Raw genomic sequence first — 26,964 nt, 5'->3', positions numbered from 1 at the left:
CAAGTTGAAGACATCAAAAACATGTAGTTACAGAAATTCAGCCCGGAAATTGCATTTAAAGTTCCAGACCAACCAAATGAATATGCTAATAAAGCTACTCACACTACTTGTTTGCTCCCCAGTGCATACTATAGTCTAATAAATATGAAAGACGACTAGGTCAAATTAAAATATTCATACCATAATTTAAAAATACTTTATTGGGCCCTCACTGTGTGGGCCAGTGTATTGAACATCAGCCTGCAAATCAAAGGGTCGCTGGCTCAATTCCCACTCAGGGCACAAGCCTGGGTTGTGGGCCAGGTCCCCAGTAGGGGGCACACAAGAGGCAACCACACATTGATGTTTCTCTCCCCCTCTCTATCTCTCTCCTTTTCCCTCTGTCTAAAAATGAATAAAATAAAATCTTAAAAAAAAAAAAGACTATCAGCTGATTTCTTAAAAGAAACCTTATAGGCAAGTAGAGGCTGGAAAGAAGTATTCAAAGTCATGAGAGGCAAGGACTTACGTCCAAGATTAATCTATCCAGCAAAGCTACCATTCAGAAGGGCAGATAAAGTGCTTCCCAGATAAGGTCAAGTTAAAGGAGTTCATCATCACCACGCTTCTTATCTAAGAAAAAGATCAAAACTATGAACAGTAAAATGACAACAAACTCACCACTATCAACAACTGAACCTAAAAATAACAAAAACAAACTAAGCAAACAACTAGAACAAGAACAGAATCACAGAAATGTAGATCACATGGAAGGACATCAGTGGGGAGGGAGAGGGGGAGAATGGGGTATAAGGTACAGGGAATAAGAAACATAATTGGTGAATACAAAGTAGACGGGAGTTAAGAATAGTATAGGAAATGGAGAAGCCAAAGAACCTATATGTATGAGGCGTGGACATGCACTAAGCCAGGGGAGGAAGGGAAGAGGAATGCTGGAGTGAAGGCGGGTACAGAGTGGAGGGTTATAAAGGGGAAGAAGAAAAAAATGGGACAAATGTAATAGTATAATCAAAAAATATATACCTGATCAGAAAAAAACAAAAATCTAACATTGAAAAGCCAGTTGCATGGCCCAAGGTCTAGGGAGTCTTAATCACTGATCTATTCTATTTGGCCTCCAGGTGGGTTTTGAGGCCCAACTAATACCCATTCATCCTCTTACCGCCTGTCCACCTTCAAAACCTGCTCCAGCCCAGCAAACCCCAGATGACAGACCATAAAAATGGGTCAACACTAAAAAGCAAGCCTTTTTATTACATTACTAAATGTTTAAACTTACAAAAGCGATGAAGGGAGTTAATAATGCAGATTATTCTTTAAAGTATATGGTATGTACCTACTACATTTTGTACAGCAAAAAATCCAAATAATTTGGAATTACTTTACAATACTGAAACAATTATCCCCGTTCAGAAAAACTCAATTTTTCCCTAAAGTGAAAATTACTTGTTATTCAAGGAGTGAAAATGGGTAACATTACAACATATGTCTTTGCTGTTTCACTATCCTATTTGTTAAAGGAGAGTAGTCCAAATTAATAAAAAAATAGGTAAATTATGTCAGCACACAATTTACTAAAAACATATCAGTAGTATATACACACCTGCAAAAATGCTCAGCATAAATGTTTAGAGAAATGCAACTAAAACAACAGAGAGAGCATGATGAACATATAAAAGCTAAAATTCCTAAAAATTAAACAGATCGAGATTTTGTTAAGAGTCGTGATGCAACCCTTAACACTATGAGTTAAAAATGCATAAAGGCACAATTACTTTAGATAATACTTTGTTAGGTTCTTCAAAATTTAAACATTAAAATTCTGAGACATGTCTGCACTGTGAACATACAAAATTAAACATGGATGTTTCCTCACAAAGTTTTCTCCTGTGTCATTACACAGAAAAAAAATAAAACACTTCCTAAAATCTAACCATTTACACCATGAGAACTCTCCAATGTCAAAAGGGTATAGACTTATGGCTAAATATATCCCATGTTCATGTCATACTTGAAGCCTTTAACTAGTGTGAATTGTGATTAAGGTGGCCATGACTACGAAGTAAAAGATTTCCCACATTTGATGTCCCCATAAGGCCTAACCTTGTGTAAACTGATGATAAGAAAAGAAAAACAATAGAAAAAGAATTTCCCATATTCACTGTACTCTTAAGGCCTTTCTTTACCTAGGGTGAAATCTCTGAATATAATGGAGCTTAGTGCTACAAGAAAAAAATTTTCTCATATTGCATGTATATATAAAACCTATCAGCTTTGTGACCTCTGATAAAATACAAAGGAAATGTCTAGAAATACAAGATTTCCCAAATTTTCTTAACTTATAAGAACTGAGTCATTGTGAATTTTCTGATGACAACAAAGGCCATGGTTACTGGTAAAAGAGTCTCCATATTCAAAGGACTCAAATGGCATTTCTACGATGTAAACTCTCTCATAAAATAGAATTTACTGATGCAACAAAGACTTCCCACACTCACTGGAACATAAGGCCATTCCTCAGTGTCAACTCCCTGATGACACGGAGGTATATGCTAGAGATAAAGGATTTTCCACAATCACTGCAGTCATAACGCCTTCCTCCAGTGTGAAGTTTCAGAGAATAAAAAAGGTTAATGATTAAAAAAATATCCTGTATCACTGCAGCTATAAGGCGATTCTCCTGGGTGAACTCACTGATGACAACGAAGGTTAATGCTACAGATAAAAGATTACCCACATTCACTGTACATATAGGGCCTTTCTTTTGTGTGAACTCTCTGATGCTAATGGAGACAAGTGCCACATGTCAAAGATGTCCCCCATTCACTCCACTTAAAAACTTTATCCAGTGTGAACTCCTCCATGATGACAAAAGGCAGGGCTACTCATTGTTTTTCTATATTAACCGCACTCATACAGGTTTCTCAGCTGAATGAACTCGATAGTGCTGAAAAAGGGCAGAGCTTTGTCTAAAACATTTCTTACATTCACTGCATTCATAAGGCTTTTCTCCAGTGTGAACTCTCTGATGACAGCGAAGGGCAAAGTTACTAGAAAAAGATTTCCCACATTCACCACATTCATAAGGCCTTTCTCCAGAGTGAACTCTCTGATGATAACGAAGAAGAGAGCTACTGGGAAATGATTTTGAACAATCGCTGCACTCATAAGGCCTTTCTCCGGTGTGAACTCTCTGATGATTAAAAAGGGCAGAGCTCCAAGTAAAAGATTTTCCACACTCACTGCACTCATAAGGCCTTTCTCCAGTGTGAACTCTCTGATGATTACGAAGAACAGAGCTAATGGTAAAAGATTTCCCACATTCGCCACACTCATAAGGCCTTTCTCCAGTGTGAAGTCTGTGATGGTTACGAAGGGCAGAGCTCCTGGTATAAGATTTTCCGCATTCACTGCACTCATAAGGCCTTTCTCCAGTGTGAACTCTGTGATGCTTATGAAGGTTAGAGCTCCTGGTAAATGATTTCCCACATTCACTGCATTCATAAGGCCTTTCTCCAGTGTGAACCCTCTGATGTCTATGGAGGTCAGAGCTACTAGTATAAGATTTACCACATTCACTACACTCATAAGGCCTTTCTCCACTGTGAACTCTCTGATGATTACGAAGAGCAGAGCTAATGGGAAAAGATTTCCCACATTCACTGCATTCATAAGGCCTTTCTCCGATGTGATCTCTCTGATGTCTACGGAGGGCAGAGCTCCAGGTATAAGATTTCCCGCATTCACTGCACTCATAAGGCCTTTCTGGAATGTGAACTCTCTGATGGTTATGGAGGTCAGAGATACTGGTGAAAGATTTCCCACATTCACAACACACAAAGCACTGTCCTCCTGTAATGACATTCTTATCTTCAACAAGTGTGTCAACAAAGCCAAAAGCTTCCTTGCATTCTCCTGGGTTATAATAGTATTTTGTTGTATTTTGAAAAGTTATTCCAGACTGAGAGTTTGTGTTTGCCCTGTGCATGGTGTGAGTATCCTGTTGCTCAAGGTGTCCTGAGGTGATGGTGAAGTCTTTTCCAACCTGACTAGAGGTACAAGGATTCCATGACATATGGGAATTGCAGCTCTTTCCAAGTGAGACCCTGTCCACACTGCTTATGAAGCCATTCTGTGTTGTGTCCTGCTCCTGCTGCTGGTGACGCTGTGCACTGAAATAAAATGGTTTTGCACATGCCCCACACCGCAGCAGTGTCGAGCTGTTTTGCGTTCCCTGCTGGTCAACCAGAAGGAAAATGTCTCTCAAGACTGGCCCACATCTCTCACAGGGGTGCCTCTTCTCGGAAGACAAAGTTGTCTTGGGATTCTTCAACTTCGAAACTCTTACAGAAACATTCTGTTCAGTGGGTGCCTCCACATCCTCTGTTCCACAGCAGCAGCCTGAACAAAAACAAACTCTGGTAAAGTAAGTACTGAACTGTAGGGAAGGGATTTTCTCATCACAAAGTTCCATCTGTCATCTCTAGTCATGATTCCATGTGAAAATTTTTAAGATGAACAAGATGGACGCTGAAAAGGGGTTGTTGTGCATGACTAGGCCAGTGAGGTCAGTAAATAATGAGGAACTCAGTAAACAAAAGACACTACGATAGGACGGCCCACCCAGAACAGAGGCAGGGTTTAAAGGTTGTTCCACTGCAGATGGCTGCCTGCAAAAGCCTTCCTACTGGCGATGTCAGGCTGTGTGGAGGATGTGAATGTGCCCATAACCATGAAAATCAGCCACAGCAGAGCAGATGCTGTGCAAGGTTTGTATAGAGACATGTGCGTACATCATGGTGCTACAGGCATTAACCAAAGTTGAGGAGCACACCAAAAAAACCCCTCAGAGAAATGGTTGTGGTATAGAGGTTAAAGAAGCTGAAATTATCCACGGCCGGAAGTCAGAGTAGAAATGACAACTATTAAAAGTAACAAACTGGCAGTGTGCCAACACTGGAAATGGACAAGTTGATTAAAGTGTGGCTACTGGCAATGGTGACAAAATACAGTTAAACAGAACAGGTTCCTCATTAGGTTTTAACAAAACCTTGGAATAAATTCTCCTCGACTGCCATTCACCAACACCAGAGCCCCCAATCCTCATCCTGTCGTGACTGGAATCCTGTCCCACTTGTGCTACACAAAGAACTCTTCCACTTCCCTCTGAGTTGAACAGTTACATCAAATACTGATGAGATGATGCAAATTGTAAGAGAAAACAGAAGTGGTGCATAACCAGCACTGTTGTAGCACAAGTCAGCACAAACAGTCCAAAGGAAAAAGATCTACGTGAGTGATGACAACAAGATGGAAGGATAAAAAATACAAATATTCAACTCCCTCAACAATAATTAGACAATTACCCATGATAAAAAGCAGCAATGGAGGGAAAGGGCAAATGTTTAAGACACCAGTTTTTTCCGACAAACCATAAAGTGGAGCATAACACAAAGAACTGCACAGAGGACTGCAGGAGAGACTGGGTTAGCAAAGATGTTCAGATTCAGAAGAAAGGTGAGAGCTTCCTCTCCAAGCCACTGCACATATGCTACCTTGGACCTTAGTGGCCATTTTGTGAAGACCAATGCAAACTTTGTCAGGGAGAACTTTAGGATTCTCTGTAATATCTGCAAACTCTTCACAGATTTAATCTCAAAGGAACCTGTAGAGTTTGTCGGCATGGATATCAAGAGGAATCCTCTTGCTCACAACATCACTTATGAAAGAATAACATCAGTATTTCCCCAGCAATCTTTGCCACCAAAGACTGCAGTGGAGATCACTAAACACTTGGACATCCGCTGCCCTGGCCACAGGTGATGCCTACAGCTTTTACTACTCTGATCTCAGGTGATGGGCCAGCAAGGCAATGGGAAATGAGGTGTGTCTTCACCCAAAACACAATACATAACCTACTAAGTACCTTTGTATCCACAGGCAGATAAAACTACATCTCACCCTGGCTAAATGTCATCAGTGGGTTCAGCATCAGCCTGTGAACAGAAATATTGCCCACTGAAATCCAGCTCCTGGCACATGCCTGGATTGCAGGCAAGACACCAAATTGGGGTCTGTGAGATGCAACCAACTGATGTTTCTCAGGCACTTTGATGTTTTTCTCCCTTCCTAAACCTCTTTCAAAAATAAATAAATAAATACAGTTTTTAAAATAAAAACTGCTACTCTAACAGACTTGGGCCATAAAGTCTTAAAAGGTACGTGTTTCACCCAATCCTCAGACATCACACTAAGCAAAAAGAAATAAGGGGAGAGAGCCCTGGCTGGTGTAGCTCAATGGATTGAGCGTGGCCTGTGAACCAAAGGGCTGCCAGTTCGATTCCCAGTCAGAGCACATGCCTGGGTTGAGGGCCAGGTCCGCAGTTGGGGATGCATGAGAGGCAGCCACCCATTTGCTATTTCTCGCCCTCTCTTTCTCCTTCCCTTCCCCTTTCTCTAAATAAATAAATAAAATAAAATTTTTAAAAAAAAGAAATAAGGGGAAAAAAATCACAAAAGGAACATCATAATTTTAAATTTAATTATCAACGAATGGAGGTATACACACTGCCAGACAAAAATGCAAATAATAATTTTTAAAAACCTCACTGAGGTATAAGAAAATACACATGGAATTCAATATAATGAACAAACAAATATGGGAACATAACATAGGGTTCAGAGAGACAGAAATCATAAAAAAGAATGAAACACCTGGCTGGGTAGCCCAGTGGATTGAGAGCCATCCTGTGAAGGTCGCCAGTTGATTCCCAGTCAGGGCACATGCCTGGGTTGCGGGCCAGGTCCCCAGTCTGGGACGCGTGAGAGGCAACCACACATTGATATTTCTCTCCCTCTTTCTCCCTCCCTTCCCCTCTCTCTAAAAATAAATAAATAAAATCTTTTCAAAAAAGAATGAAACAGACATTCTGGAGTTGAAGAATACAATGAATAAAATGAAAAATGCAGAGTTTCAAACTTAGACAAGGTCGAGGATAAAATAGATATGTCATCTCAGAGGCACGTTATATGAAATCATCCACGTTAGAGAAAATTTTTTAAAAAGGAGTGGCTCAGGCTGGTGTGGCTCAGTGGTGGAGCACTGGCCTGTGAACTCAGAGGTCACTAGTTCCTTTCCCAGTCAGGGCACATACCTGGGTTGCAGGCCAGGTCCCTAGTTGGGGGTGTGCAAGAGGCAACCGATTGCTATTTCTCTCACACGTCAGTGAAAAGGAAATTAAATACAAAAGGAGTGTAGGCAGCCTAAATGAATTTTAGAACTCCATAGAAATAACCTATATCTGAATTATGGAAGTCCCAGAAGAGGTAAAAAAAAAAAAAAAGAATGAAAAAGAGACAGATAGAGAAAAAATGGGGGAAGGAGAGGAATAAAATTTCATTTTAAAAAATTAGCTAAAGATTGACTTCAGAAATAAAAAAGAAATGTGAATAACTATGTTCATAATCCCCAAAGGTCCTTGTACAGATTCAAGTAAACAGGACTTCAGAAAGACACATTGTAATGATAAAATAGTGTCAAAAATCAAAGGCAGCCCTGGCTGGTGTGGCTCAGTGGATTGAGTGCTGGCCTGAAAACCAAAGGGTCACTGGTTTGATTCCCAGTCAGGGCACATGCTTGGACTGCAAGCCAGTTCCCCAGTAGGGGGCATTTGAGAGACAACCACACATTGATGTTTCTCTCCCTCTCTAAAAATAAATAAATAAAATCTTAAAAAAAAAAAATCAAAGACAAAGAGAATTTTGAAATACCAAAGAGAACAGAAACCCCTCACATACAGGACAATACTCCCACTGAGCTATCAGTAGAGTTCTCTGAAGAAACCTTGCAGACTAGGAGAATGTCAAATCATATATTCAAAACACTAAAAAAACATCTACACACCACTAATACTTAAACCAGAAAACTTCTTCCTCAGAAATAACAAGAAAAAATTTCCCAGAAAGGCAAAAACCGAAGAAGTTAATTTCCACTCACCCTGACTTACTAGAAATGCCAAAAGAAGTTCTTTGAGCTGAAATAAAAGCATAGTACACAGAAACAGGAAAATGTAGCAAAGTGTAACACTCTTTGATAAGGCTGGAAATGTCATCAAGTTCCCAATACTAAAACGGTTCATAGGTGGAGTGTACTTTATTTAACTCTATTGTATAGGATAAAAGTAAAGTATATTAAGAATAACAATGGTGACAATAATTTGTGGATATATAACATATAAAGATATGAACTGTGACATCAAAACATATAAGGGGTTGGTGTGGCAGAGAGTCAAGGGTAGAATTTTTGCATGCAACTAAAGCTGTTTTTAGGTTACAATAATGTGTTAAGAATATGAGTTGCTTTATGGAAGTCTAATGGAAACCACAAGTACAATCCTATATAATGGACACACACAAGTGAAAGGAATCAAGGCATACCACTACAGAAAAGGATTAAATCACAAAAAAAGGCAGCAAGAGTGGAAGACAAATAAGGAACTACAAAAGAGGCAGAAAACAATAACAAAGTGGCCATAGTAGGTCTTTCAACAAATTCTCCAATCAAGACACATAAAGTGTCTGAAGGGATTAAAGAAACCCAAGGCACAATTGCTTTGAGATTTTGCTTTTTGGCCATTGACATCAGATTGGCTCGAATAAATGCTTGTAAAAATTATCATGATGGGTGAAATGGGTGAAGAGATTAAGAAGTACAAATAGGCAGGTACAGAATAGTCATGGGGATGTAAAGTATAGCCTAGGGAATTCACTTAACAATATTCTAATAACTATGTATGGGTTCAGATGGGTGCGGGATTTATTGGGATGATCACTTAATAAGTTACATAATGTCTAGTCACTGGGGTGCACACATGAAACTAACATAATAATGTATGTCAACTTTAAATTTTTACATTTATAAAAATAAGTAACTAAATAAATAATTTGAGGCCTGGCTAGTCTTCTTTTGTATTAAAAAAACCCCAAAAGACACAACACATGCTGCTTCCAACAGACTCACTGAATGTTTATGGACAAAATTAGGTGAAAATAAAGAGACGTAAAAAATAGTCTATACAAATAATACCAAATTGAGCAGGAGTATGGGAAATTCTATCAGACAAAAAAAGACAAGCTCAAAGACTGCCACAAGACGTTCAACCTAAAATGATAAATGACAGAATTCATTAAGAAAATAACAATTTTAATTATATGCACCCAACCACAGAGCACTTAAGTACATAGGACAATATGAGATCTGAAGGCAGAAGATGTAGTGCAGCAGTACTGGGCAACAAAATATTCTCCTTCCAACAATGGGTAGATCATACTGTTCAAAAGCAATAAGGAATTATTGAACTTTGCTACCCTTTAGAGAAAACAGAATAAATATATACAAAATATTTTATCCAGCCTTGGCAGGGTGGCTCTGTTGGGTGGTGAAGAGTTGTCCCGTACAGTTAAGTTTGTGGATTTAATCTCAAGTCAGGGCAACAATGGGAGGTGACTAATGGATGCTTTGATGCTTTCCTGTCACACTGATATTTCTCTTTCTCAATCCCTTACTCTCTTTCTCTAACAGTCAATAAACATCCTTGGATGAAGATATAAATATAAATAATCAACAGGAAGATAAAAAATACTTTTCCTCACCTATCAATGTGAAATCTATTAGGCTTCACAATGAAGCTGGACTTGGTAGGACTGGCAACACTGATGACCTCAAATACTTTTCTATGAGAGCTCAGTACAGCAGGTATTGGGCAGCAGGGAGAGTAGGAGGCAGTGCGAACAAGCCAGTCCTACCAAGTCCAGAGCAACCCCTGAGTAATGAAGAGCATGGGAAATAGAAAGCCTAGTCCAGGTCGCTGGTGAATATTAGGTCCTTCCCCCCCTCTTTTTTTTGAAAGCGAGGGTTAGTTTATTAAAATTTGGGGCAATGACACAAAAAGAAGGACCTTTGGAGACAGGATCAGGGGTGAGCTCAAGACACGTCACTGTTGCCCACTGCCTCCTGGGTGCAAATCAGCTCAGGACACTGAGAGCATAGAATAGAAGAGGTAACTACAAGCCTGAAGAAGGCAGGGGTGGGGCAGACATGCCAAAGAAGAGTACACGACGACTGAGTGTCTTACCCAGCGAAGATATAAGAGCAAAGTTCTCCAGCATCACATCAAGGTACAAGAGTCTCTGAGCTTCATCAAGGAGGCGCCATTCTGTCCTGGAGAAATACACTGTGACATCCTCAAAGGTCACAACATCCTGTCAAAATTAATACAAATGAATCAGAAACAGTCTGTCTGAGACACCCCCTAATTCTACTCCATATAAAGTTTACCCACACCCACACCCCTCCAGGACCCCCAGTTCAGAGAAGACACCAGCCCTTGGTCCAGGTGCTGCCTCCTGTTTCATCACAGTCTTATTCAACACAATTACTGCCTCAGCAACAGCAGCAAAAATGGGATGTGCAGCAGATAAGTAGCATCTATGCTCAGGTCCAGGCCTGTAGGTCTCCATCCCTCCTGCCCAGCAATTCCACCCAGTCTCCCAGCTCATGCCAAGACACAGCTAACCATGGGTTTATGCATCGCCCTTAAATCCCCACACCAGGTACCCAGGACCATCAACTCACACTTCCTTTAGCTGTGCACACACTGTGTGACCTTTACCTCCTTTACATCTTCACACCCAGGGTCACTCCCTCAGCTCTGCCTCCTCCTGCTCCACACCACAGGCATCTCTCAGAAGTCACCCATGAATTTAGCATATGGCTTCCAGAGGATGCTCTGATATGTCAGAATGATCTAGTACAACAGAGGCAGGACAGAAAGAAGGGACAAATCCTGAAGGGGAAGGAGGACTAGGAGCCCACGTCCTCTCACCGGAGCCCCTACCTCTGGGCACCAACAAGGAGAAACAGTAAAAGGGAGGAAGCCCCTGCGTCAATCACGGATGGAAACTACAAGGACCCCTCCCAATCAAGAAGGCCCACTAGGAACTTCGCACCACACAGCTTGGAGACAAAGCCCCCACCCTTGGAAACAGAAAATCCCAAGAACTATCTCAGCACTCGCTGCAGTCTCTCCGGCTGGAGCGCGTCCACTCGGAGGCACTGGGTTTGCTCCCTTCACAGTGGCGCCCACGCTGGCCTCTTTCTTTTTTTCCACCTGAATAAAACTTGCTTTAGTCTCACACCATTTGTCCTTCAAACCTTCCTGGGCCGGTCAGGGACCCGAAGGCTGTCTGACACCGGAAATTTTAGGAACGACCAGGGCAGGATCGCCCCGCTGTTGGAGGTTTAGTAAGAAAACCGCCGCTGGCCCCTCAGCCCGTCACTGTCTCCACCGCGTCACAGGATGTGTCACCTACCGGCGCCTCACGTCCCGGAGGCCGGGGCCTGGATGCGGAACACTGCAGACGCCCCGCACCCGGGCTGAGGACACGGCTGGGCGGGCTGAGGACAGAAGGCCAGGGAGACGCTTACTCACCTCAGTCGGGCGCCTCCACTCGGCCTCCGCCAATGGACTCCGTGGGCGGAGCGGGGCAGGAGCGGCCGGCCACGGGGGCGTCCCTGTTGTTGGGGTGCCTGTCACAGCCCAGGCGCCAGACACGCGAGCAGCGTCGCTGTCCCTCACACCTACTGCGGTGACCTGCACTCTGGCACCTTCTACGCTCGACATTCTGGTCAGAAGATACTGACCACGTAATAATGAAACTGTGGGAGCAGAAATGCCAGGCACGGAAATCCACGGAAGTCCCGCCCCACAGTGGAGCTCAAAGGAAATGCTTTTCTCAGTTTTTATTGGCTCATCATCCTGCTATTCCACGCATGCCTTTTGGGTAATGTAGTTCTTACACTCCAAACAGGAATCCTATGTTTCCACAGCTGTCTCCAGGAGTGTTTTGCGGACTTACACCCCAGGAATACAGACAATACTAAGTATATTCACTGTGGCGCCCCAGTGAACATTTCTTGGGCGACGAAGTCTCCGATAGACCCGCAAAACCTTTGATTCAGGGCATGTGACATGTGGTTTCTTCAGGCTAAATGTCGTTGGGGGAGCTTGCTCAGGTCCCTGAGGCTATGTATCCTGCCTTAGTTGAACCCACTTTTCAAAGTTAATATAAAAAGTATACACTAATTCTTAAGTGCATTAGTGCCTCATGCAGCCAAAAGTCTTATCTCTGCCTGTGCAAAAGTGTGACTAGAGTCCACACTGATTTGATTGGATGCCTCTGACTTAAATTATAACTTTCTTTTTGCAAACCATGGAGTACATGTTGAAGACATCAAAGACATGCAATTACAGGAATTCAGCACAGAAATGGCACATATAGGTTCACACGATCCAACTGCATTTGCTAATAATGCTAGATACTCTCATTTGTTTGTTCCCTGGTGCATATTGCACTCTATTAAACATGCAACAGCACTAGCACAAAAATAAAAATATACACACCATAGTGTAAAAATACTTTATTGACTGCAAAAGGTAAACCATTATCTGAGCCTTCGTTAAGTTGTGTGCAATCTTTTTGCATGTAGAGGGTCTTGCATTCCCGATGAGAACACATTAGCTCTCAAGCTCAATAAAGCACATCTCAATAAAAGGGGGGATGTACACACGGGAAAACCTGTGACATTTTACTACATAAAAACCCAGTTATCCGGTCATACATATGACAAGTATGTCATAAGAATATAGGACACACATTTTATTTTGAAAATAAAAAATGCATAATATAAACATAAATGGGTGTCTATTTACTTGTAATCTTAATGTCAAAAATTGTTGAAAACACTGGCAGAAATAAATTGTGACAAAGTTACTGGAATTTTTGTTAATGTGAGAATTGTATTGTAATTATCATAACAAAGGAGAAATTGTGAGTTACAGGCATAATTAGTGATTCATAGGTGACATGGTACGTATGACATTGTCAATGCAATGGGTTTAGGAACATATTCAGGAATTATATTTTGTGAGACACCAAGACACACTTGAAAAACCTGCCAACAAACGGATGTAAAATACAAATAGTGATACAACCAAGCACCTAAAGAAACTTCAAGCTAAAGGATGGGGATAATATTAAATTCAATAAGAAGAGTTGGAACTGAGCCTGCAAATGAACTGACACTTCATCTCTGCTGAGGGGACCATAGCTGTTCCCATGGTTATTATTCTCTTTAACATGATGGAAACTTCATTCTTCTTATATAGATTGAATACTAAAAGGTGTACTTGTATCTCTACAGTAATGGGGAAATCAGCTTGACTTAAGACTAAGTGATAGGTTACCGTGAAAATACAATGACATCAAAATAATGCTCTAAAGTCCGAGGTCACTCACAAGGGCTGCTCAGCACTGCTCCCTCTGCTAAAAACGGAAAATCAGCACCAGAACAGCTTTAAAGATTCAGCTCTTATCCAAGACATTCTACTGACAGCTCCGAGGATGGAAAGGGCAGAAAATGGTCTATTTTCAGAGTGTACACACATGCCACCTGATGACTTTAAATGGATTGTTAAGAAAATGTCATGGAAGCAGATTGCAAATATCACGAAGGATGCTCAGCACTCACCCTTTTCTCAGAAAAATCCCATGAGCTATATAACTCTGCCAGCTGGGCTGTGGAGGCATAGATTCAACCTGATTTGGCCAATTGGCCTGTGTCAACCAATCAGGAGTACGAATCTCAGTTGTGACCAGAGTACACTGGGCAGTGGATGAGCGTTTGTGTTCAGAAGGATCGTGTTCCTACCCAAGGATCTCCGGTGCAGACATGGGGACACTGGAAAGGAAGATGTGGCTGCTGGACATGGTCAGGGCTGCAGGAAATGCTGGTGAGCACCACCGTCTCCTCCAGCCAGTCCTGGACAGAGTACAGGATCAAGTGGGCACTGAGTTTCCTGTATGAAAAGGTGAACACTCCACCAGGGACATAACAATACTATAGGTCTCCAGCATCACTTCTCAGTATGTCCCAGGTATTGCTTCCCACTGTCCTCAAAAGGCAATAGACACAATGCAGCCAAGGCTCAATGCTGTTTTTCCCTGGAGACATCACTGCAAATCAGATAGGATTCCCATGAATGCTGTGAGGCGGATGTTAAGGCCTTTAAGACATCAGGAAAATGGAGAAAATCACCATGACTGCAACAATGAAAACAGCAGCAACAGCTGAGTTTCCCGTATCAGGAGTCTTTGCTGTCTCCCTGCCCTGCACTGGGGCCTTAATCTGCCACAGCAGAGAACGTTCCCAGTTCTACCATCAGAATCACAAGTTTCAAAACAGCATTGTGGATCTGACATTCGTCTGCTGTGGCCTTGGAAAAATCCCTCTTTCTTTCTGATCCTTTATTTCCCCAGAAATACAATAGGATGCAGCTGGACTAAAAAGAAAATACTCGAAAAGCAAATTGTTACACAAGTACCCAGAAGTGTGTACTGAATTTCATTACCTCTGTTGATTCTCAGTAGGGCTGTGGTTTATGCCTTCATTAATTTCATGTAGTGAAGTGAATTTGGGAATATTTTACTGTCACCCAGAGATGCTGCACTGGGGAATCCATATAGGAAGCTCTGAAGCCACATTGTCCCATGTGGGGTCTGTGTGGACTGCAGCTGATATGGGGCATGAGAGAAGCCCCATTTATTTTTCACAGGCACCCGGGGCAGGTCTGAGGTGTCTGGCCTGTGCACGGCATCCACGGGAGAGAACTGGTGGTATAGCTACTGCCTTCGGAGCGAGCACCAAGGCCGGGATAAAAGCTGCTGGTCACCCATACTTTACACAGGAGGAAAGTGAGGCCCATTAAGTGTACTGTGTTCCTTTAATCTGACTTCTTCCCTTTAGCCTGCAGGAGGTCTTGAGGCTCAACAAATATCCATCCATCCTCTTACCACCTAGTGCACCTTCAAATGCTGCTGCAGGCAGCCAACCCCAGACATTAGACCATAAAAATGGGTGAACTCTAACAAGTAAGGCTTTTTATTATATTACTAAATGTATGAACTTACAAAGTTGATAAAATATGTTAATAATGAGGATTATTCTTTAAACTATATAATATGTATCTATTACACTGTGTACAATAGAAGAAAATCCCAATGATTAGGTCATAGTTTCCAATTTTAAAAAATTATTCCATAAAGCATACATTACTTCTCATTCAAGGAGTGAAAGTGGGTGATATTGTAACATGTATCTTTGCTGCTTCACTGTCCTATTTGTTACAGGAGAAGAGCCCAAAATCATGAAAGAATAGGTAAGTTGGTGAGCACACAGTTAACTACATTTAACTAAAAGCACATCAGTAGTACATACACTCCTGCAACATGCTCATCATGAATCCTTACACAATGCAACTAAAATGAGAGCACATACAAACTCAGGAAGAGCTAAAATTCATAAAAAGTGAACATATCAATATTTTGGTAAGAGGGGGAAATGCAACCTGTATACACTGAGTGAAAAGGCATAAAGGGCACTAGCGAGTGTGGCTCAGCTGGTTGGAGCATTATCCAAAGGTGAAAGGTTGCAGGTTTGCCTCCTGGTCAGGGCACTAAGTAGGTTAGGAATGTAATTCCCAATCCAGGTGCACGCATCTCACACCCAGGCAGGAAACCCATCAATGTTTCTCTCCCACCCTTCCTGTCTCTAAAAGCAGTGAAATAAAATATCCTTCTGTGAGAACAAAAAAGAAAAGGTCCAAAGAGTGCATAAAGACACAATTAGTTTAATAATAATTTGTCACATTCTATATAACATAAACATTAAACTTATGAACAGTTTTGCATTGAGAATATTGGTAAAAAAAATAGTCACCTTTTCCTCAGCAAGGTTTCTTCAGTTTCATTATACTGAAAAAAATTAAATATTTCCTAAAATCTACCCATTTACAGTGAGAACTCTCCAATGTCAAAAGGTGTAGATTTATCACTAAAGATTTCCTACATTCACTTCACACTCAAAGCCTTTAACCAGTGTGAAGGGTGTTTAAGGTGGCGATGACTATGAGGTGGGAGATTTCCCACATTTTATGTCCACATAGGGCCTACCTCCAGTGTGAACTCCCTGAACACAGGAGAAAGGATGGAAGACGCATTGCCCATATCCACTGTACTCATAAGGCCTTTTTCCAGAGTGAACTCGCTGAATATAATGGCGTTTAGTACTACAAGAAAAAAAATTTCTCATATTGCTTGCATATATAAATCCTTTTTCCTGTGTCAGCTCTCAGAAGATAACAAAAGAAATGGCTAGAAAATAAGAGATTTCCCGAATTTCCTTAATTTATAAGAACTTAGTCATTGTGAACTCTCTGAGGACGGTGACAGCTAGGGCTGCAGATAGAGGATTTTCCACATTCACTGCACGCATAAGGCCATTCCCTGGGATGAACTCTTTGAACATAGTAACGGTTACTGATGAAAAAAATTCTCACATTCCTTGCAACCATAGGCCATTCAACAAAATGAACTCTCTGATGACAACAGAGGTTAATGTTACAGATGTTTTCTAATATTCACTGCACTCCTAAGGCTCTTCTTTTGTGTGAACTCTATGATGCTAACAGAGGTGATAGCTACAGGTAAAGGATTTCCCACATTCACCACACTCATAAGGCTTTTCTCCAGTGTGAGCTCTGTGATGATAACGGAGGGCAGAGCTACTGGTGAAAGATTTCCCACATTCACCACACTCATAAGGCCTTTCTCCAGTATGAATTCTCTGATGATAATAGAGGGCAGAGCTACTGAAATAAGATTTCCCACATTCACTGCACTCATAAGGCCTTTCTCCAGTGTGAACTCTGTAATGTTTTCTGAGGTCAGAGCTACTGGTAAAAGATTTCCCACATTCACCGCACTGAAAAGGCCTTTCACCAGTGTGAACTCTGTGATGTTTACGGAGGGCAGAATTACTAGTAAAAGATTTGCCACATTCACCACACTCATAAGGCCTTTCTCCAGTGTGAACTTTCCGATGATTATACAGGGCAGAGCTACTGATATACGATTTACCACATTCACCACATTCATAAGGCCTTTCTCCAGTGTGAACTCTGTGATGTTTACGAAGGGCAGAACTATTAGTGAAAGATTTCCCACAATCACTGCACTCATAAGGCCTTTCCCCTTTGTGAACTCTCTGATGATAACAGAGGGCAGAACTACTGGTGAAAGACTTCCCACATTCACCGCACTCATAAGGCCTTTCTCCAGTATGAACTCTGTGATGTTTACGGAGGTCAGAGCTCCAGGTAAAAGATTTCCCACATACACGGCACACATAAGGCCTTTCTCCAGTGTGAACTCTCTGATGATAAAGGAGGTCAGAGCTACTGGTAAAACATTTCCTACATGCACCACATTCATATGGCCTTTCTCCAGTGTGAACTCTCTGGTGTTTATGGAGGGCAGAGCTGCTGGTGAAAGATTTCCCACATTCATTGCACTCATAAGGCCTTTCTCCAGTGTGAACTCTGTGATGTTTCCGAAGGGCAGAGCCACTAGTAAAAGATTTCCTACATTCACTGCACTCATATGGCTTTTCCCCTGAGTGAACTTTTTGATGGTAACGAAGACCAGAGATTCCTAGAAAACATTTTTCACATTCACGGCACGCATAACATCGTCTTCTAGTTTGGACAGCTTGGTCTGGAAGTAATGAGTGTTTGCAGCCAATGGCTTTCTTATGTTCTTTTCTAGTGTGGTAAATTTTTCTCCTTTGAAAATCCTCCCCGGATGTTGACATTTCATTTGCTCTTTCCTTGGTGTTAATAGCCTTTTGTTGGGTATTTCCTGAGTTCATAAAATCATTCTGCTCAAGCTCCTGGAGGGTAAAAGTCTTTTCGGACACATTGGAAATGCAGCCCTTCACAAGTGAGGCCCTGTCCACACCTCGTACAACAGGCTTCTGTCTCAAGTGCTGCTCCTGGTGCTGGTGATGCTTTGCAATGAAACAAAATTGTTTTGCACATGCTCCACACCTCAGCAGTTTCTGTCTCTGCTCAGCTCCCTGCTGGTCAACCAAGAGAAAAATTTCTCTCAAGACACACTCACAACTCTCACAGGGGTGGCTCTTCTTGGAAGACAAAGCTGCCTTGGGATCCTTTGCCTGCGACACTCTTACAGAAAGGTTCTGTTCAGTGGGAGCCTCCACATCTGCTGCTCCACAGCAGCAACCTGAACAAAAACAAACACTGGTGAATTTGATGTTGACTTCGTAGAAAAAGAATATTCCCAATACAAAAGTCCATTCTGCAAAGGTAGGCATGATTCTATGGGCTGATTTTCAAGACAAAGTGTTAGACTCTGTGGAAATGGCTGTTATTATTGGTTGGCCCCAAAGGTCAGTAAATAGTGGAGACCTCACCTAAAAAGATACAACCACAGAAAGAAAAACAAAGAAGAGAAACAGGGCCTACTAGCTGTTCCTCCACAAATGGCTTCCTGAAGGGCCTTTCCTTCTCCTAATGAGAGGCTGTGGAGAAGAAGTTGAATGTGCCCCAACCCATAAAAATCAATTGTATTACAGCACATGATGTTCAAAGACAAAGTAAGAATACGTGAAACCTGGCTGATGTGTCTTATTTGGTTGTAGCACTGACCTGTAAACTAAAAGTCTGCAGGTTTGATTCCTGGTCAGGGCACATACCTAGGCTGCAGGGTCAATCCCCATCAGTAGTCATGGTACCTGCAAGAGGCAACTGATTTTTGTTTCTCTCTCACACCTCTCTCTATATATCTTTTCCTCCTCTTTCTAAAATCAATAAACATATCCATGGATGAGAACTAAAAAATATAATACTCAGAAACAGAAGAATATGTGCACACTGTGAGGCTCTGCAGGCATGGATCAAGTTTGGAGGGTAGTAATGAGAGATGTGTGAGTGAAATGGTTGAGGTAAAGGGTTTAGAAAAACTGAGATTATTCATAGGCTGTGAATCCTAGAAGAAATGATAACTATTAGAACTGAGTAGGAAAAATATCAACAATAAGGACAAGTAGATTAAGCTGTAGGACCAACAATGGTAAGAACATACTGTTAAATAAATGGGTTCCTAGTTATAATTTTAATAAAGCTCTGGCATCAAGTCCTCGCCAATTGCCATTCACCATGTCAGTACCCCTTCTGAGCCCACACAGCTATACATGGAGTCATGCTCCGCCTGTGACTGAAAACACTCTCCCCCTTAACTCTCAGTCGAGCCATTCACAGGACTCAGAACAAGAAATCCTAACAGAGACACTGAAGGGATGGACGGTAAGCAACTATAACAGAACAAGACAGCACAAAACAGACCCAGCAAAAAGATCTTTGTGAGTGACATGTGAAACAGCAGAATAGGAGACAGGAGAATTTCTCCACATTCCATAAGCAAGTTCACAGCTATGCATGAACAAAAACAGTTCTAGAGGAGGAGAATAAGAGTTCCTTAAGGCAAACAGCAAAGCAGAGAAGCCAAAATGGAGAACTACTCAGATTTATTGAATAAAAAGACTGGCTGAGCAAAGCTATGTGCAGGTGGTGAAGCACAGAAGACAGGGATCGAAGTTACCTCTGTCAGCCAGCATGCAAGCCCTAAGAAACTTTGTTATTTGGAACCACAGGAGTCCCTGGAACATGGAAAGAAAAATGTGAGAAAGGAAAAAAATAGGTAGAAAGCTTACAAAAATATATTCTGAAGTCTGACTTCCCAAATCTGAGAAGACATGAGAATAATCAAGACTGTGGTTTCTCACAGGTTCCTGTAGAATTTAGTGGAAGTGGGACCTAACCAAGGCATATCGTATTAAAAATGCCAAAAATGCTAAGCAAAGAAAAATTTGAATGCTCAAAAAGAACAGAAACATTTCTCACAGAAACAAGGTACCCATAAAGCTATAAAGTAAATATCCCTGAAAAAAAAGTTGAAGACTAGAAGACAATCAAATGATATATTGAAAATGCTAAATGAAATAAAATCTTCAAAGCAACAGTATTTATTGAGAAAAACTGTTCTTCCGAAATAAGGAAGACATTCCCACACAAAAGCTGAGGAGTTCATTGTCACTCAACTCGACTCATAGGAAATTTCAAAGGAAGTTCTTCACGGTAAAATGAAAGAATACTTAACAGAAACATGAATACATAAAAGATACATAAAACTCCTTGCTAAATCTGATAATGGAATCAGATTCACAATATTTCAACACTGCATCGGTAGAATGTATATTACTAAACACTATTGTAAACGTGAAAAATTAAAACTAGTAAAAACAACAAAGTTAATGTTTTATACCTTAATAGATATACAATATAAAAAGATGTGAATTGTGATATCAAAAAGATAAAGGGGTGGTGTGGTGAAGAGTCAAAGGGTACAATTTGTGTATGAAAAAGCTGGCATCAAGAGAAAATAGTGTTGTGTAAATTACCTATTTTATCTAAGTCTTTTGGAAACCACAAACACACACTTATGTAAAAGATACACAAAAGACAAAGAAATTTAAGCATACTAAAGAAAATGATGAAATCACAAAGGAAAACAGTGCCAGAGAAAGATAAACAAACGAACTACAAAAGAGGCAGAATCCAACAATAAAGTGGCAGTAGTAGGCTCCACAACAAATTCTCCAAGAAAGGACAGAATGACTGAAGAGATTAAAAACAACCAAACCAACTGTAAGACACAATATATGCTGCCTATAAGAGACACCCTAAATGTTCATGGATACAAATAGCCTGAAAACAAAAACAGGGAAACATATTCCTTGGACATAAAACCAAGAGAAGGCAGGAGTAACTGAAATTCTATCCGACAAAGACAACCACAAATATTGTCACAAATGATAAAGGTCATCCCAGAATGGTAAAGGAGTCAATTCATCAAGAGGACGGCAATGTTAAGAATTAAGCACCCAACAGCATATATTAATTATATTCAGCAAATAATATCAGAACTGAAGGCATATAAAAGAAGTGAATATTAGTTCAATAGTAGTACTGAATTTCAATATTCCCCTTTCAACAATAACTAGATCACCCATCTAAAAGCACTAAGGAATCACTGAAGCTTGACTACACTTTAGAACAAACAGAACTCATTCACTTATACAGAACATTCCAGCCAAATGCAGCACAAAATGCATTTTTGTCAAGGGCACATGAAATATTCTCTAGGTAGACCTTCGGTTAGATCCAAAAACAAATCCCAAACTTTCAGAATAAATCACTTTAAGTGTCTTATGTGATCGCAGTGTGATAGAACACAAGAAATCAATTTTAGTGTTCAGAAAGATGAATATTCACAAATAGGATGAAATTAAACACAACACTCCTGAACAACCACAGGGTCAAAGAAAAAAATGACAGATAACTCAAAAAACGTCTAGAGGCAAAAGGAAATAAACAGAAAAATGAAAGGTTACGTACATGGAGCAGAAAATGCAATGGTAACAGCACACTTTGTAGTGACAGACGCCCACCTTAAGTCAAAAGATCTCAAATAAACAACCTCAACGTGGACCTCAGGAACCTAGAAACACATGAAGATACTAAAACGGAAGTAAGGAAAGGAAAAAAACCAATAAATATTAGAAAAGTCATACATGAAATAAAGGTAAGAAAAAAAAAACAAAAGAATATCATAATTAAGAGCTGTTTCCTGAAAGATACACAAAATTGCCAAACCTTTAGCTACACTAAACAAAAGAAACAAGAATCAAATGTATTTAAAAAGAAATGAGGCTTCCAGCAAAGATGGAGGCATAGGAAGGTATGCTTCATTTCCTCACATAACAAAATAAAACATAAAAACCAATTAAAAAGAAAAACAGAACTACCAGAAAATCTAACTGTATGGAATCCAGACAACCAAAGAGTTAAAGAAGAAACATTCATCCAGAGTGGTAGAAGGGGTAAAGACTCCCAGCTGGAATGGAGAGGATGAACTGCAAGGCAGCATCTGGTGGATTAGGTGGGCGAGACAGCAGCTGGCAGACCAGGTGGTCCCAACATTCCCATGGACATAAACCGGGAGGAACAACCGGAGAGCCAGACACACTGCGCAACCCAGGGTTCCAGCGCCAGCAAAGAAAATTTCAAAACCTCTGCCTGGAAAAAGCCACAAGGGGGTTGTGGCGGTGGGAGAAACTGTCAGTGTCACAGGAGAATCCAGTGGAGGGGCACATATGGTCCCAGAACCTACACAAGTCCACCCACCCAGAAATCAGCACCCGAGGGCACAACTCAATTGTGGGTAGCAGTGGAACTGACTGAAAGTGGAGCGAGAGTTGAGCAAGCATGCTGTTCCCTCTCTGACCCCCACCCCCACACACAGCCCACAACACAGTCAAGTGGGTTGCCTGGCCCTGCTGAATACTAAGACTCTTCGCCTTACAACATGACAGGAGCACAGAGACAAAGAAATATGGTCCAAATGAAAATAGATCAAAACTCCAGAAAAAGAACTAAGTGAAGAGGAGATAGCCAACCTATCAGATGTAGAGTTCAAAACACTGGTAATTAGGACGCTCAGAGAAATGATTGTGTATGCCAACAAAATAAAGGAAAGATCGAAGGCTATACAAAGTGATATGAAGACAAGTATACAGGGAAACAAAGTGAAGGAAATGAAACCAGGACTCAGATCAACGATCTGGAACAGGAGGAAGAAATAAACATTCAACTGGAACAGAACAAAGAAAACAGGAATTCAGACAAAATGAGGAGAGGCTCAGGAACTTCTGAGACAACGTGAAAGTTCCAAGATCCAAATCATAGGGGTGCCAGAAGGATAAGAGGAAGAACAATAAACTAAACAATCTTGAAAAATTAATGAAGGAAAACTTCCCCAATCTGGAGAAGGAAATAGACATGCAAGTCCAGGAAGCTCAGAGAGTCCCATAGAAGTTGGACCCAAGGAGGAACACACTAAGACAGATCATAATTAAACTAACTACAATTAAAGATTAAGGAGAGAATCTTAAAAGGAGCAAGAGAAAAGGAGTTACCTACAAAGGAATTCCCATAAGACTACCAGCTGATTTCTCAAAAGAAACTTTACAGGGAAGAAGGGGCTGGAAAGAAGGATTCAAAGTCATGAAAGGCGAGGACCTACATCTAAGATGTCTCTGTCCAGCAAAGCTATCATATAGAATGGAAGGGCAGATAAAGTGCTTCCCAGATAAGGTCAGGTTAAAAGAGTTCGTCATCACCAAGCCCTTACTACATGAAATGTTAAAGGGACTTATCTAAGAAAAAGAAGATCAAAACTGAACAGGAAAATTACAATAAACTCACAACTATCAACAACAGAACCTAAAAAAAACCCCAAAGATAAGCAAACAACTAGAACAGGAACAGAATCACAGAGATGTAGATCACAAGAAGGGAGATCAGTGGGGAGGGGGAGGAGAATGGAGGAAATGGTCAAGGGAATAAGAAATATCATTGGTAGGTACAAAATAGAGAGGAGGAGGTAAAGAACAGCAGGAAACTAGAAGCCAAAGAACTTGTATTTATGACCCATGGACATGAACTAAGGGAGGGGAAGAGTGGAGGAAAGGGGGTACAGGGCAGAGAGGAATAAAAGGGAGAAAAACAATGGGACAACTATAATAGCATAATCAATAAAATATACAAAAATAGTGAAAAGGAAAAGAAATGAGACGCAGCTGGTGTGGCTCAGTGTATTCACTGCTGGCCTCCAAAGCAGAGGGTGGCACGTCTGATACCTGCTCAGGGCACATGCGTGGGTTAAGGGCCAGGTCCCCAGTTGGGGGCATGTGACAGGGGACCACACATTGGTGTTTCTCTCCTTCTGTTTCTCTCTCCCTTACCCCCACTAATGATAAATAAATAAAATCTTCATAGAAAAGAAAAGAAATGAACGATGAGACATTATACCTGACACTACAAAGCACAAAGCAACATAAGAGATATTTGCAGGTGACATGACCCAACATACAGAACATTGTCAACATTCCACTATAAACATCTGAAATTATAAATAGATTCCATAAAATTACAGCATACAGAACAAACATTCCAACATCAGTTCCATATTTATAGTCTAACAATAAAAACTTTGCAGAGAAATTAAGAAAGTAATCAAATTCACAACAGCATCAGAACCAATAAAAGACTCAGGAATAAATTCTATAAAGCAGGTGAAAGGCCTTTACACTGTGCCCTATAAAACAGTGATCAGCCCTGGACTGGTGTAGCTCAGTGAGTTGAGCGCCAGCCTGAGAACCAAAGGGTCACCGATTTGATTCACAATCACGGCACGTAGCTGGGTTGCAGATCGGGTCCCTGGTTGGGGGAGCAGGACAGGAAACCACACACTGATCTTTCTCTACTTTCTCCCAAGCTTCCCCTCTCTCAAAAAATAAATAAATAAAATCTTTTTAAAAAAAAGACAGTGATGAAAGAAGCTAAAGAAAACACAAATAAATAGAAAGACATCCTATGTTCATGGATTTCAAACTTAATATGTTACAAACCTATAGTACCCAAAGCAATCTACAGATTAAATGCAATCACGATCACAATTCCAACAGGATTTCACACAAAAATATTTTTAAAAAGTTGTGAAATGTAGGAAACCTGAAAAGACCTCGAAGAACAAAAGCAATCTGGACACCACTGATAATATTCGCTCCAAAATAATAAGAAAATTAAATCAGTCCTGAAATCCTAAAATTCCGTCAAGAAAACATAGAGAAAAAGCTTTGGAGTTTTCTATTGGAAATAATTTCCCTCATGTGACACCAAGTAACAGGCAAAAAGCAAAATAAACAATCCTAACTACAAGAAAACAAATAATCTTCTGCACATCGCAACAATTAACAAAATGACAACGACAGCTACAGGATGGGGGCAAATCCTTAGAAACCATGTGAAGGTCTCCCTTGGAGATATTGTTGATTCAGTTCAGAGCACCACCATCGAGGTAAAAAGTCACACAATCTTTTTTATTTCCCAGTGAATAAAGAAGTTATGCTTACAGTACAGTGCAGTCTATTAACACAGTAGCTTTGTAAAAAAAAAACCCTACATAACTTAATTAAAAATAGTTTATTGCTGAAAATTGCTAACCAGCATCTCAGCCTGCTATTAAAATGGCAGCAGTACATTTGCTCACTGAAACGTTTCCCAAAATATCAAATTTGTAAAAAACACAGTATCTGCAAAGTACAATAAAGTGCAAAAAGACATGCACCCGAATCGGATGACTAATTATAAAATATACAAGGTATTGAAAAGACTGCTTAGCCCACCCTGGCCAGTAGCTCAGACGGTTAGGGAAAACCTTCTGATACTCAAAGGTTCACAGGCCCATCCTCAGAACACACAGGAATCAATCATAAATAAGTAGAACATCAAATCAATGTTTCTCTGTCTCTCCAAATATCAATAAACGCAAATTAAAAGAAACAAACTAACCATTAGCCCCAAAACATGGTGAAAAGCACGACTATAGTGTAGAGACATTTGTGCAAAAAGTATGTACAAAGGACCAACAGGAATACAAAAAATGCATTTCCTCATTAATCAAGACGGAATCTGCTTCCCTGCAAGACCACCAGCCACAAATGCTTCCCACTGAGGGTTCAGCAGAGAAGGTATTGGGGCTGCAGGGAGAGAAGAGGGCAGCCTGACACGTCCAGGATCTGCCTAGAAAAGTGGAGACGCAAGCAGTACCCACAGTCCTCACCTGTGAGACTGCGCGCACCCTAGGAACAGAGGGCACAGGGAAACGCAAACCCTACTCACGGTCACTGGAGACAGTGAGGGTCTTACCCAGCGAGGATATAAGAGCGAAATTCTCCAGCATCACATGGAGGTACAGGCGTCTCTGAGCCGCATTCAGGAGGCTCCATTCTGTCCTGGAGAAATACACGGCCACATCCTCAAAGGTCACCCTAACCTGTCAGAATTGATACGAATGAATCTGGGACAGTCTGTCTCAGACCCCGCAAACCTTCTCTATACAAAGTTCCCCACATTCAACCTGCCCCCAGTTCAGAGTGGACAACCCCTTGAGTCCCAGGAAAGACGTGACTCAGATTCACAATGGTGAATGCAGACACACAAAGGACCCCAAGGTTCCTGGGTCCTCCCGGCTCAGGCGCCTCTGCACCTGTTCACAGGGCGGCCACTCTGCAGGTCACCCTTCCATAACCCGCCAGATTCTGGCTGTCCCCGACGCCCTCGCACCCAAGCTGCAGGGCTCTGTGGTGTGAGGGGCAGGGCCCAGGGGAGGCCACTCACCTCAGCCAGATGCCTCCACGCGGCCTCAGCCATCCGACTCTGTGGGCGGAGCGGGGCGCCAGCAGCGGGCAAGGTGGGTGTCCCTGGTATTGCAAGCTCCTGTCTCCGCCCTGGCGCCTCGCTCCCGGGCAGCATCACCTGGCATCACACATGCTGTGGTGACCATTACTTTCCCACCTTCTCCATTGGATTTTGAGATCCAAGATCCTGACTTAGCTATAGCAGACACAGGCAGGAGAGGAAATGCCCGCCACTGCTGACCAGAGTCCCGTCCTACTCGAGTGTCCAAACGGAAATGCCTTTACTGAGTGTTTATTGGCTCATTGTCCTGGTATGCCTCTCTGCCTTCTGGGGAATGTAGTTCTTACACTCCAAGACTGGGATGCTGTATTCCCCTCCTGACTCCAGGAGCGCATTTACCGACCCCAAGGATATTCTCTGAACACTAAATGTGCTCTGTCGCCCCCCAGTGGGCATCACTTCTTGGGCGAGGTAGTCTCTGGCAGGCCTGCAAGGCTCTCCCACTTTTTTTTTAAGTAGTTAGTCTTCCGTATCTTTCTGAAAGATGTGCCCTTTCTTCTTCAGGCATCCTGTCTCTTCTTGATTCAGGCCATCTGGCATGTGGCTCCTTCAAGCAGAAGGTGGTTGTGGGAGGTTACGCCAGTCCCTATGGCTACCGTCCTGCCTC

At 41.5% G+C, this 26,964-nt stretch overlaps 1 protein-coding gene across 1 annotated transcript; it reads right to left on the bottom strand.

Moving 5' to 3' along the window:
- Positions 1-55: 55 nt before the first annotated feature.
- Positions 56-26,411, bottom strand: LOC123480703 (zinc finger protein 814). Its single transcript, XM_053915913.2, is given in 8 exon segments — positions 56-4,401; positions 10,134-10,260; positions 11,490-11,819; positions 13,769-13,879; positions 16,069-16,184; positions 16,540-18,198; positions 25,806-25,932; positions 26,277-26,411. Coding segments are annotated over 8 exon segments (4,095 nt in total). The 3' UTR covers positions 56-2,911.
- Positions 26,412-26,964: the final 553 nt, after the last annotated feature.

The sequence above is a fragment of the Desmodus rotundus genome, chromosome 12 (assembly GCF_022682495.2).
Source record: "Desmodus rotundus isolate HL8 chromosome 12, HLdesRot8A.1, whole genome shotgun sequence".
NCBI lineage: Eukaryota > Metazoa > Chordata > Mammalia > Chiroptera > Phyllostomidae > Desmodus > Desmodus rotundus.
Note: the sequence above shows the minus strand (reverse complement) of the source record. Positions and strands in the feature narration are given on the sequence as shown.